The sequence below is a fragment of the Myotis brandtii genome, unplaced genomic scaffold (genome assembly GCF_000412655.1).
Source record: "Myotis brandtii unplaced genomic scaffold, ASM41265v1 scaffold424, whole genome shotgun sequence".
Taxonomy (NCBI): Eukaryota; Metazoa; Chordata; class Mammalia; order Chiroptera; family Vespertilionidae; genus Myotis; species Myotis brandtii.
Window position 1 is genome coordinate 1398771 of NW_005366245.1, and position 13288 is coordinate 1412058.

The following is a 13288-nucleotide window of genomic DNA, read 5'->3' on the forward strand; positions in this document are numbered from 1 at the left end:
CAATGGGGATAGAAAGAGACCTTGCTTGGGGCAATGGGCACACCATGCAGTGTGCAGATGATGTTTTATTGAGTTGTACACTTGAAACCTGTATGGTTTTGCAAACCACTGTCATCCCAATAAATTCAATTAATAAAAATACTGATCCTCAGGGATACTCAAATGGTTCCTTGAAAAGTCCCTTATGTTGTGAGACAGTTAAGACAGCTTAACCTCCTGAATATATTTAAAGGATATAGAGAGCCTAGAGATTGGGACAGAAAGAGAAAATAAACAGGAAGGGAGACATTTATCCTGATCCAAATGCTAAAACGCTAGCTAGAAATACTGTAACAAATATGCTAGGCTGGATATGTCTTTAGAAGAAACTTAAAATATTTTTGTGCTTTTTTGTTAAGGAACACTTGTAAAAGCTTGAACTTGCTTTTCTAAAAAGTGGAGTTCAATATATATATTTCCTCTAAGTGCCAACCAGTTAATTAGATGATAGACATGTGTAGAGGAAGAAAAGAAAATATTACTCTCCTACTTTTCATATGTTAATGCTAAATGGAACTGAAGGAAGACTCATGACATCACTGTTCCTTCTTTCCTGCCTCCACCGAGTCTATTCATTAAAATGTTATTCCATATCTCTCAGTCTTAGATATTTTTGTATTTTCCATCTCTATTATTCTGATAAATTCCTGTGAATTTCCTTCCAATTCATTAGCACAACTGTTTGTATTTAACCTATTTAACATATTAGATATTTAATTTAAAAGCTTCTTTTTTCACAACATCTGTTTAGCTCATGTTCAAATCTATCCATTTTTCTTCTTATCATAGCAATAGCTTATTTTTATGGCATTTATTTTGTATTCTGACTAATGATTTTATTCATTCCAACTTGTGGTCTTTCCAACTGATTTTATCATGTAAGTTCTTGTGGTGGTAATAGCTCCATTATAGTATCTGATGGTTCTCACTTGTGCTGTGTGCTTTCTTTCCTTGTGATATTTCTGGAAATTTGTGATTCATCTTTCAGTTTCTTCTTTCATTTCTAGTGCCTGGTAACTTTCTTTGATGTGCTAGTAAATGTTTCATCACCAATTCTCTGGGAAAAAGTGCTCTGATCTGTAGCACTAGCCAATTTTCATGGTGTAAGTATTCCCACCATAGCCAATTTTAAACAACTGAAGTGGTGCCATTAAGCATGGAGTTGGGAAGAAATGTGCACAGTCAGCTTCTGAGAGTACAAGCCCTCTCCTGCTTTTCATATGTTAATGCTAAATGGAACTGAAAGAAGACTCATGACATCACTGTTCCTTCTTTCCTGCCTCCACCGAGTCTATTCATTAAAATGTTATTCCATCTCTCAGTCTTAGATATTTTTGTATTTTCCATCTCTATTATTCTGATAAATTCCTGTGAATTTCCTTCCAATTCATTAGCACAACTGTTTGTATTTAACCTATTTAACATATTAGATATTTAATTTAAAAGCTTCTTTTTTCACAACATCTGTTTAGCTCATGTTCAAATCTATCCATTTTTCTTCTTATCATAGCAATAGCTTATTTTTATGGCATTTATTTTGTATTCTGACTAATGATTTTATTCATTCCAACTTGTGGTCTTTCCAACTGATTTTATCATGTAAGTTCTTGTGGTGGTAATAGCTCCATTATAGTATCTGATGGTTCTCACTTGTGCTGTGTGCTTTCTTTCCTTGTGATATTTCTGGAAATTTGTGATTCATCTTTCAGTTTCTTCTTTCATTTCTAGTGCCTGGTAACTTTCTTTGATGTGCTAGTAAATGTTTGATCACCAATTCTCTGGGAAAAAGTGCTCTGCTTTGTAGCACTAGCCAATTTTCATGGCGTAAGTATTCCCGCCATAGTAAGTATTCCCATAGCCAATTTTAAACAACTGAAGTGGTGCCATTAAGCATGGAGTTGGGGAGAAATGTGCACAGTCAGCTTCTGAGAGTAGAAGCCAATGTCAGAACACCACTGGCAATTTTCCTTTTTAAATGCAAATTCAGCGGCCCATTAACTTTCTTGTTGTTGTTGTTACAGTTTGCTCAGCTAATCTAGAGTTTTGTGATGCAAAAGAGTTTCCCTGTTAACTAACTCTACTAGGTTCCCAGGTCCAGAATCAGTGCTGTGTGTTCAAAATTAGGAGAGCTTAAAAATGTTTGTGAGTGTTATAATTCTTAAATTGGTGAATTTCACCATGTCTACATCTTTTATTTTATCTTCTTTCTTAATAATCCACCCCATTTCTTATGCATTTGCCTCATTCCCATATTTTGTTTATTTATTTGTTTGTTTGTTTATTTATTTAATTACCAGAGGCCCAATGCACGAAATTCATGAAAAAGTAGGCCTTCCTTCCCTGGGCTGCTGGCACTGGCTTCCCTCCGGCACCCCGGGAACCCACCTGGGAAGCCCGGATCTTGGGCTTTCCTCACAGCCCTGGCTTCATCTGGAAGGTCGTCCATTCTAATTAGCATATTATGCTTTTATTATTATAGATTTATTTTAGAGAGAGGAAGGGGGGGTGAGAGAGAACGAGCAATGTGTGAGAGAAACATTGATTGGTTGCTCCCACATGCACCCTGACTGGGGATCCGACCTGCAACCTGGGTATGTGCCCTGACCTGGAATCAAACCTGCTCTCTTTTGGTGCATGGGATGATGCTCCAACCAACTGAGACACATTGGCCAGCGCTGCTTCATTCCCATCTTTTACACTCTAGTCTCTAACTATTGCTTAACTCCTGCTAAACAAGTTATCAAAGAATTTCTGTGGAAGCAATTGTCTTGTCACATGAACAATATTTTAAGAGATATATAACTTTTACATGAAGACAAGTACAGGTTCCTTGGAAGGAGACACTATTTATTAAAATTATTTATTGGAAAGTATTTTTTTTATATTTATGTACTTATATTTAGAAACATAGTAAATTATTTTGCTTTCATACTGAAGCTAATGATGTATTTCTAGATGTTTATGGGTAGAATGCTCTAAATCAGAAGTTGGCAACATTTTCCTATAAAGGAACAGATAGTAAATATTTTATGCTTTGCAGGCCATCCAGTCCCTGAAAAAATTACTCAACTATGCCATTATATTGGTCCATTCTAATTAGCATATTATGCTTTTATTATTATAGATTTATTTTAGAGAGAGGAAGGGGGGGTGAGAGAGAACGAGCAATGTGTGAGAGAAACATTGATTGGTTGCTCCCACATGCACCCTGACTGGGGATCCGACCTGCAACCTGGGTATGTGCCCTGACCTGGAATCAAACCTGCTCTCTTTTGGTGCATGGGATGATGCTCCAACCAACTGAGACACATTGGCCAGCGCTGCTTCATTCCCATCTTTTACACTCTAGTCTCTAACTATTGCTTAACTCCTGCTAAACAAGTTATCAAAGAATTTCTGTGGAAGCAATTGTCTTGTCACATGAACAATATTTTAAGAGATATATAACTTTTACATGAAGACAAGTACAGGTTCCTTGGAAGGAGACACTATTTATTAAAATTATTTATTGGAAAGTATTTTTTTTATATTTATGTACTTATATTTAGAAACATAGTAAATTATTTTGCTTTCATACTGAAGCTAATGATGTATTTCTAGATGTTTATGGGTAGAATGCTCTAAATCAGAAGTTGGCAACATTTTCCTATAAAGGAACAGATAGTAAATATTTTATGCTTTGCAGGCCATCCAGTCCCTGAAAAAATTACTCAACTATGCCATTATATTGTGAAAGCAGCCATAGGTGATATGTAAACTAATGAATGATTGTGTTCCAATAAGACTTTATTTGCAAAAATAGGTGGTGAGTTGAATTTGGTCCATGGGCCACAGTTTGCTGACCCCTGTTCTAAATGATAATCCATGGACCTAAGGACTTAATAATATTAATAATATCTTAAAGTAAGCATTTGCACAGTACTTAATAGGAAATTAAATTTAATTCTATTTTCTATATCAGTGCCTAAAAACATAATTACTAATTTCAAGGCTTTTTTTTTCTCACATAGTTTGGAGATTCCTTTTGGGCATAGAAGATACAGAGTATTTTTTGTAATTAACAATGACTACTGTATACACAATGCAGACTGTTAAGAGAGTCACTTGTAATAAATACAAAAATAATTTATATATAATAAGTTTGTTAAATACCAATTCAGCTTAGAAGCTGCTGGAACTTATTTTTTTTTTTTTTGTAATCAATAGTTTATTTGGTTTTCCCTTGTATATATTGCATTTCAGTGACAAACCGTGGGAGCCTGGAGTTGCCCAGAACAATTTGATTTTTTGCATCTGTGAAGGTTCTCAACCCTCCTGTGGTTTAGTTGGCACATCTCTCATACAAAAAAAAATCTAAGTATTGATCTCAGCTATTAAAGCACACTATAGTTGCATTCTTTTATAGCAGCTGCTCTGCACCAGTTCAACATAATAAATTCTTAAGTGTATTTCATTCATACAACTTGGCCTACTGCTTTGCTCAGAGTAACCATTAACTCATACAGGCATGTAATGAGGAAAATCTCAGAATAGTACACAGCAAGGAATGCACATATGGGGCTTCTCTCAGGGGAACAACCAGTAATTGAAAGCACTAAACTCCCAATTATCATCCCTTCCCATTTGCAAACTCCTCACGGGTCCTATATCGCACCAAGATATTGTCACTAATTTCACTTTAGACTAATACTGAGATAATGCCCTGCCATGTATGTTGTTTCTGTGCATTGGTGCCAAATGCTCTCTGCCACGCTATCAAGAAATATAATTACCAAACTAGATTTCTGTAATTCACTGAGATTATCATACTGAACATTCTCTTTCTTTTTGTCCCTTTGTGGAAGGTTCTGCAGTGGCTGAGTGACTTAGTCATGGTGTTATATTTGAAGTCTTTATAATGCAAACCAGGGAAGGTCAGGATGCTTGTTTTTCATAGCGAGATTATTCATTCATTAAAAATTAAAATACATTGCTCACTTCAGGTGGTGGGCTGGATGTTATTTCCCACATGTCCAGGTCAGCAGCGGAGAACAAAGATAGTCCTGCTGGGCAGCACATCTTCCACTGCTGCAAACTCCTCATTCTTCATTGGTTACCATCGAAGTTATTGAAAATTGACAGGTCTCAATATGAGGAGATAATGGAGATACTTACATTTGGGCTATAGAAGGCAAGGTTTAAATTGGATTCTCCTTTTATTTAATAAACATTTGCTTGACAGTAACTATATACTAAGAATAATGCTGGGCCTTGAGGTTTTAAACATGAATAAAACATAATCACTTTCCCCTAGAAGGTAATACTGTAGTATGGAACAGACATATGAATGAAAAGTCACGATATTGTAAGGTATTCATACTAAAAGTATAAACAAAGTGGTGTGAGAAGACTGAGGAAAAAGTATCCCTATTTAATGCATACGACAAGATCATGAAACAACAATGGAATAACATTTTAAATGCTGGAAATGAGCATTAAGAAAATGGAAATAAAATTATAAAACCATTTGTAGAAACATAAATGTTTAAAAAAACTTAAAAGTTTAAAAGTAAGGTATAAAAGGACTATAACTGAAAACATGTGAATAAATATAAAATAATATCAATGTGTTATGGTGTTTATAAAATATGTATAAGTAAAATATATGACAACAATATCAAAGACTAGAGGGGAAATTGAAGTATACTATTGTAAATTTTTAAAATTATATGTGAAGTGGAATAATATTGTTTAATGCTAGATAAATAAAAATTAAAAATTCAGGTGATATACTCTAGAATAACCAGTAGGAAGAAGAAAAAAGAGAAGTATAACTAAGGTGCTATTATATAAAATAAAATAGAAAACAAAAAGCTACACAGTTCTTTAAAAAAAGGCTGGGTAGGAGAATAAATGGATTAAAAAAAAGAATATAAGTGTAAAATACAAGACAAATAGTACAGTGGTAGATTTAAACTCAATAACATTCATGATTACCTTAAATGTAAACACATAAATACATCTGTAGTCATCAGCAAACATAATCATCATCTCATTATTTCTATTCAACATTGTACTGCAATTAGGCAAGAAAACACAGATTGAAAAGCAATTAGGAAAGAAAAGTAAAAACTGTCTTCTCTTGCAGACAATTTCTGTGTCCACCAAGAATTTACTAGAACACATGAATTTATTGTAAAATATAAAGTCATTTACAAAAATCATTTTTTTTTTAGAAATGAGAATTTGGGAAATGAAAATTAAAATTATGCCATTTGTAATAGCATAAAAAATATAAATACTAAAGACAATTTTTCAGACCCCAATTCTCCCAGGGTGGCTCAAAGGTCAAGTGACAACTGCACATGTAGTTATGTTATAGAAGAGGAACTCCACCTAAGGGAATTCAAATCTTTTATAAGGGCCTAGAGGCCTGGTGCACGAAATTCATGTATGGGGGGGAGGGGTTCCCCTCAGCCCAGCCTGCACCCTCTTCAATCCGGGACCCCTCGGATCCCAGGCAGTCGGACATCCCTCTCACAATCCTGGACCTCTTGCTCCTAATTGCTCACCTGCCTGCCTGCCTGGTTGCCCCTAACTGCCCCCACCCCCCGCCAGCCTGAAGCCCCTCACTGCCTCTGCATGCCGGCCTGATCGCCACTAACTGACCCCCCTGCCAGCCTGGTCACCCCTCACTGCCCCCCTCTGACAGCCTGGTCACACCTCACTGCCCCCCTGCCTGCCTGGTCACCTCATTGCAGCCTGCTGCTCAGTCATTTGGTCGCCCCCATCAACCTGGTCACCCACAACTGCTCCCCCTGCCGGCCTGGTCACCCCTCACTGCCCCCCTCTGCCGGCCTGGTCACCCCACGCAGTCTGGTGCTCAATTGTTTGGTTGTCCCTTACTAACCCCCCTGCTTGCCTGGTCGCCCCACGCAGCCTGGTACACAGAAGTTTGGTTGTCCCTTACTAACCCCCCTGCCGGCCTGGTCGTAGGCAACCATCTTGTGAGGGCGTGAGGGTTAATTAAAATATTACCTCTTTATTATATAGGATAGTAAACATGCCTTACTTTTTGCCCCAGAGGGACATCTTATCTATGTTATACTGGGAAGTAATCAAAGTTGGCCTTCTGCTCCAGAGGGAGACACTATCTTTCTCTTCCAAGGCTGTTTGTTGTATAACCACCCTTAAGAAGATAGTCTGGAATAAAGGCATCCAACGCTTCTGTTTGCAACACATGCAGAAATGTGAGAGGCCCACAGAGAATTGTCTCCCAACAGGGATGTGCTTTCTCCCTTCCCCTACCTCATATTAATGACCAATTGTCTCAGCAGGACTTAATGCACACTTTCTTTATTCTGAGATATCTTTAATATAATTAGATTTAAGTGACTATGTTAACAAAATATAATATGATCAGGTTTCCATATATCAGTGGTTCTCAACCTTCTGGCCCTTTAAATACAGTTCCTCATGTTGTGACCCAACCATAAAATTATTTTCGTTGCTACTTCATAACTGTAATGTTGCTACTGTTATGAATCATAATGTAAATATCTGATATGCAGGATGGTCTTAGGTGACCCCTGTGAAAGGGTCGTTTGACCGCCAAAGGGGTCGCGACCCACAGGTTGAGAACCACTGCCATATATGTATGTATGTTTTGGGGCTCTCGATTCTATTGTTAGTCTGTCTCTGCATCAACCCCACATAACATTAATTACTAGAGCTTTAAAAAACAAATCTCAATCTGTGGTAGAGCAATTCCCTGCTTCCCCCCACCTCCCCACAGACAAATGCCCACCTTGTTTTTCTTCAGGAATGTCTTACAGTTTCTTGTCCTTTTATTCTTCTTTAAATTTAAAAATCTGCACAAGTTCCAATATAAAACGTTTTTTTTCTTGAAATTCAGACCTTCCTTCCGGGATTGTTTAGCTTGCTTCAGAGGTGTGTTTAGGACTTCCTATGGGAAATGTTTTGCAGGGGTCGCCAGTGGGATTTCCCACCATAGGTGGATTCGAAGCTTTGTTTCCTGTACTCTGCATTGCTGCCCTTTAAGAACTCAAGTTCTAGTCTCCAGACATCAGCAGATGGCCTGGGCCAAGCGGCAGCTTCAACTCATTGACTTCTCTGCATGGATCCTTTCACATTGTTTTCAGCACCTCAGAACTTTTCTTGCCTTTTTTGGGCAGTTCAGCTATGCACTTTAGAAGATATTTTGTATATTCCATCTACCTTTTTTAGGAGTTTTGCCTTGAGAGTGGTTTTCAGGATATCTACTCATTCATATTGCCAGAAACAAGTCTTTTGTCAATGTGGTCTTAAAATTCTTTCATCTCACAGAATTGTGTCATACACACAGTAAACATTCAACAAAGTGTGTTTAATTGAACTGATAAGATTTCATCTGGGTTTCTGTAATGCTGCCTCATCATTTCCAAGTAACTTAGCATTTATACCATTAGATAAATTTTGTCTTCTCCTTAAAACTTTACAGAATTATAAAATATTTTAAACATACAGAAAATAATATAGTTGAAATATTTGTACTCGTCATCAAGATTAAACCATGTTAATATAGTGCCCTATTTTCTTTCGTCTATGGTAATATGGTTATTTAACAAAGTGATATATATTATCATTCTGTATATTTTTAAAGTTTACATTAATAATATAGTGGTTTTCATACCCTTTTGAAACTTGCTTTTTTCCCCACTCAGCATCATGTTTGAAAATTTTATCTAGGTTGATTCCTTAAACTCTAATTTAATTATTCTAATTCCTGAATATAATTTTATTACAAATTACATTTTATTTAATAGTCCCTGTTTTCTAGAATAAACATCCATATATATATATATATATATATCCTCTTGAGCAGGGGTCCTCAAACTTTTTAAACAGGGGGCCAGTTCACTGTCCCTCAGACCGTTGGAGGGCCAGACTATAGTTTAAAAAAAAACTATGAACAAATTCCTATGCACACTGCACATATCTTATTTTGAAGTAAAAAAACAAAACAGGAACAAATACAATATTTGTATTTGCATGTGGCCCGCGGGCCATAGTTTGAGGACCCCTGCTCTTGAGACTAATGTTTGAGAAATTTTTAAAATTAGATGTCTAGAACTGAAATTGTTGTATGATAGGATATACTTTAATTTATTATGTGTACTCAATTTCTTATATCTATTCTTTATGATTGTGATGATGTTGATCATTATAGAAGATAGGACATTTTTATCTTCTTTTTACTTAATATTTATTATTTGTGAAAAGTACTTATTAGTGGTCTGAATAAGGATCATGCTGAAATATGTTGTGCATGACACCTTGTGTATAATTCAAATTATATTAAAGTTTGTACAATTAAATAATGAATAATTAGGTGATTTGAAAAGTCACACCCCTCCTTTTTCTCTATAGGTATTTATGAGCCTCCATTTATTGTACTACTGCAGTGAACCAACCTTGGATGTGAAAATTGCCTTTTGTCAGGTGTGTGTTTCTTAGAGGTAAAACAAGGTACAGTATATTCCCTTGTATTTCCATTTTGCCATTCCATCTTGCACATGTTCCACATCAAATCTAGTATTTATGTAATATTAAAAGTAGCTTAGGAAGTAGAAGAGGATACTTAAGATGTTTTTTCTTTCCTAGTTCATTTAAGTTAGAATAGGAATGAAGAGATTTCTTTTTAATGATTATAAATATAGCATTTAATCACTTATAAAGTGGTTTCTTATTAGGTTTCACTTATACTTAACATTTTTAAAATTTCTTTTCAAATTCTTGAAATGAGGCTGAAGTCTCTGTTACTATTTCTCATCCTAAGGACTGATGAGCCCTGAGTAGCTCCAATACTCGTATGTCATAACGTGCAGTTTGCTGATATCCAGTCTAACCAGTAGTTAGTAATAACATCTAAGCAATAATAATGACAAATAAATAATGAATTTAATAAGTAGACTTAATCTATAACGAATAGTAAGAAGGTGACAAAAATGATTGGTCCTGTGAATGGAGCAGGTAGGAATCTTCTTCTTGTATTTATATCAATTCTAGTCTTAAGAAAGAGGCTCCTTGAGGCACCTAAGCTTGTTACAGATGTGCTTAAGGGAGTCCTAACCTAAGCCTGTTGTCAGTGTATAATTAATAGTGCTTCCTTTTCTCTCAGGAATCGTTCTTTGGAAAATACTGTAAATTTTATGATAATTCCATTTACACCCCAAGCAGAGTGCTTCACGTCAGTTTGTCTGTAATCATTTTTTATTGTATCTTCTCATTTAACTGTGCGGTAAATAGAGAAAGATATGCATCCATTGAAACAAGGTTTTAAAAAATCCCTCTGCAGCTTCTATTATTTTAATACAATCTTTTCTGATTCTATTAATATGAGCTTCTTAGAGAAAATACACAGAAGTATAAAGGGAAAGAAAACATTGGAATATTTATCCTCCCTGAACATAGTTAAAACTGCTGTGGAAAAGTAAAATGTGTCACCTGCTGTGAACAGGATTTGCTGATTAGTCTCATCTCCCAAAACTGCAAACGTGGTGACTGAAGCCTCAAGGCCTTGATAACTTCTCCTATAAGAACTCTGGAGCTGGAGAGCCTTGACTAGAAATTGTATCTACCACTTCTTGGCCATTTACTTGTAACCTTGGGCAAGTTAGTTAGCCTCTCTGTGCATCAGTTTTCTTATTGTGAAAAGGGGAAAATAATACTGCCTATCTTCTATTGTTACGAGAATTAAATCAGTTATCACAGAGCACGGAGAACAGTGCTGGAATATGTGTTTGTCAAATAGACAAGGCCATCCTATATAATAAAAGGCTAATGTGCAAATCGACCGAAGGGCAGAATGACTGGTCGCTATGACACTCACTGACCACCAGGGGCCAGACGCTCCACACAGGAGCTGCGCTCTGGTGGTCAATGTGCTCCCACAGGGGGAGCGCCACTTAGCCAGAAGCCGGGCTCATGGCTGGTGAGTGCAGTGGGGGGGGTTGGAGCCTCTCCTACCTCCATGGCAGCCAGACAGTCCCTGAGGGCTCCCAGACTGTGAGAGGGAGCAGGCCAGGGCGAGGGAACCCCCCCAGTGCACAAATTTTGTGCACCAGGCCTCTAGTTTTAAATAAATGTACATTCGCTCTTCTGGTGCTCCCATCAAGTCCCAGTGTTTTCATTATTAGCAGTATCGTGAATACTCCTGCAGTTGTATCTCCAACCCAAACCTTTCCCTGAAACCAGACTTGTAGTTCAACTCTCTGTTCTACAACTCCTCTTAGATGTCTAATAGGCATATCAAATTACACATATTCCAAACCAAGACCTTGATCTTTCCTACAAAATGTCTTTGTTCATTATTTCAGTAAATGCTAAATCCATCTTTCCAATTGATTAGAACCAAATCTTTGGAATTATCTTTTGGGCAACACTTCACATCCAACCTGTCAGCAAATTCTGTTGGCTCTACATTCAAAGCATATCTAAAATCTCATCACTTCTTACCATTCTCTCCATTACCACTCTGGTCCACACTACCATCACCTCTTGCCTGGATTATTGCAAGAGCTTCCAACTTAGCTCACCCCCAAATGTTTACTCTGGAAACATCACCAAGAGTGACATTTGAAAAATATAAGTGAGATCATGTCATGCCTTGGCTAAAAACAAAGCAAAACAAAACAAAAACCTTTCAGTGTTTTCCCATCTCACTTGTGGTAAAACCAAAATTCTTATAATAAATACCCAAGCCTTTACCATCTAGCCAGTAGAAACCCCTCCCTGAAGTGTTCTTCCTTTATTATCCACTTGGCCCACTCCTTCACAACTTCAGGGCTTTGTTAAAATGCCATTTTTAAAGGGAGATTTTCCTGACTATCCTATTTAAAATTGCCTCTTCTTATCTCACACTGTCTCTTCAACTTCCTTGCCTTTCTTTTTTTCTGCCACACACTTTTCGGTATCTGATATACTATCCATGTGACAGGTATGTTGCTTCTCTCTCTCCACTAGAGTACATTTTCTTACTTGGGCAGGATTTTTTCAGTGGTGTATCGGAACCAGCTCACATGGGCTCACAAGTGTTGGTTGTACACATCTCTTCCCAGCTCTAAGTTCAATGATGGGAGGTTGGTAGATTAAAATCTGTCACGGAAGGAGTATTGCATAATGTAAATAAGCAATTGCTACAAATAAGTCCTCTTGCCGCCTCCAACACCCCTGAAATGTTGAACATTTACCAGCACATTGTTGGAATTTTGTCTCATTTGCACAACGCTGCCCTGTAGGACTAACAATAATATGTGGCCTAGGGCAGTTTTTTACCAAATATGTACCTAATGAATGAATACATGATACATGTTTATGTAATCAGTTGCAACTGTGGTAGTTCTCTGGTGGAAATGAATGAATTTCTGAGCCCTACCACTTTAAGTTTTATGACTGTGATCCTAGCCATTTACTATGGACATTAACACTTAAAAAATAAACAACAAATAAAAAAAACTAAGTTCATATTTTACATAGTTCAAGATTAAAACTGAACTTAGCCCTACCTGGTTTGGATCAATGGATACAGCATCAGCCTGTGAACTGAAGGATCCTGGGTTTGATTCTGGTCAAGGGCAGGTAACTCAGTTGCAGGTAACTCGGTTGCAGGCTCCTCCCTGGCCCGGGGCCTTGGTTGGGGCTAGTGCAGGAGGCAATCAATCGATGTGTTTTCCTCACACCGATATTTCTCTCTGTCTTTCCCTCTCTCTTCCACTCTCTCTAAAACAAAAATCAATGGGAAAATATCCTTGGGTGAGGATTAAAAACCCCCGCAAACAAACAAAAACAAAAAACACACACCACTGATCTTAAAAATTATTAATAAAAAATCTAAAAACATCAGCTATTTTTTTAGTCCAAAAAGTGTTTGTATAAGTTGAATTTATTTTCAAATTAGCTCCCAATATTTGAGTAAAGATACAGAACGTAGTTCTAACAAGATCTGTTTTAAAGCAAAGAAATAAAGAGAAGTGAAGTGTGACCTTTCTAATGACTGAACTTTTTGCTTTCTAGGAGCTTTCAGTGGCTAGAAAATATAATGCATAGTCTGTAACTTCCCCAAATTTAAAGATATTATAGCAAGCAGAAACTTTCTATTGGGACTCCATATCTCATTTACTTTGCATGTAGAATTTTTATTTGTTAATAACATTTATTTTTTTTTCTCTCTCCTGTAGCACTGTGAGACAAAATAATATGTTGGCGTTTA

At 36.8% G+C, this 13288-nt stretch overlaps 1 protein-coding gene across 8 annotated transcripts in view; it reads left to right on the forward strand.

Moving 5' to 3' along the window:
* Nucleotides 1–13288, forward strand: part of MAPK10 (mitogen-activated protein kinase 10) — a 287077-nt gene that overhangs the window by 123100 nt on the left and 150689 nt on the right. For 6 of the 8 annotated variants that reach the window (XM_014545971.1, XM_014545975.1, XM_005874100.2 and 3 more), the window contains exon 3: nucleotides 9448–9519. The exons of 1 other annotated variant lie outside the window; for it this stretch is intronic. In XM_014545971.1, the coding sequence (XP_014401457.1) occupies nucleotides 9454–9519 (66 nt within the window). In that variant the 5' untranslated portion in view covers nucleotides 9448–9453. Of the gene's footprint in view, nucleotides 1–9447; nucleotides 9547–13288 lie in introns of all 8 variants that reach the window. One more of the 8 variants, XM_014545974.1, reaches the window with a different exon arrangement.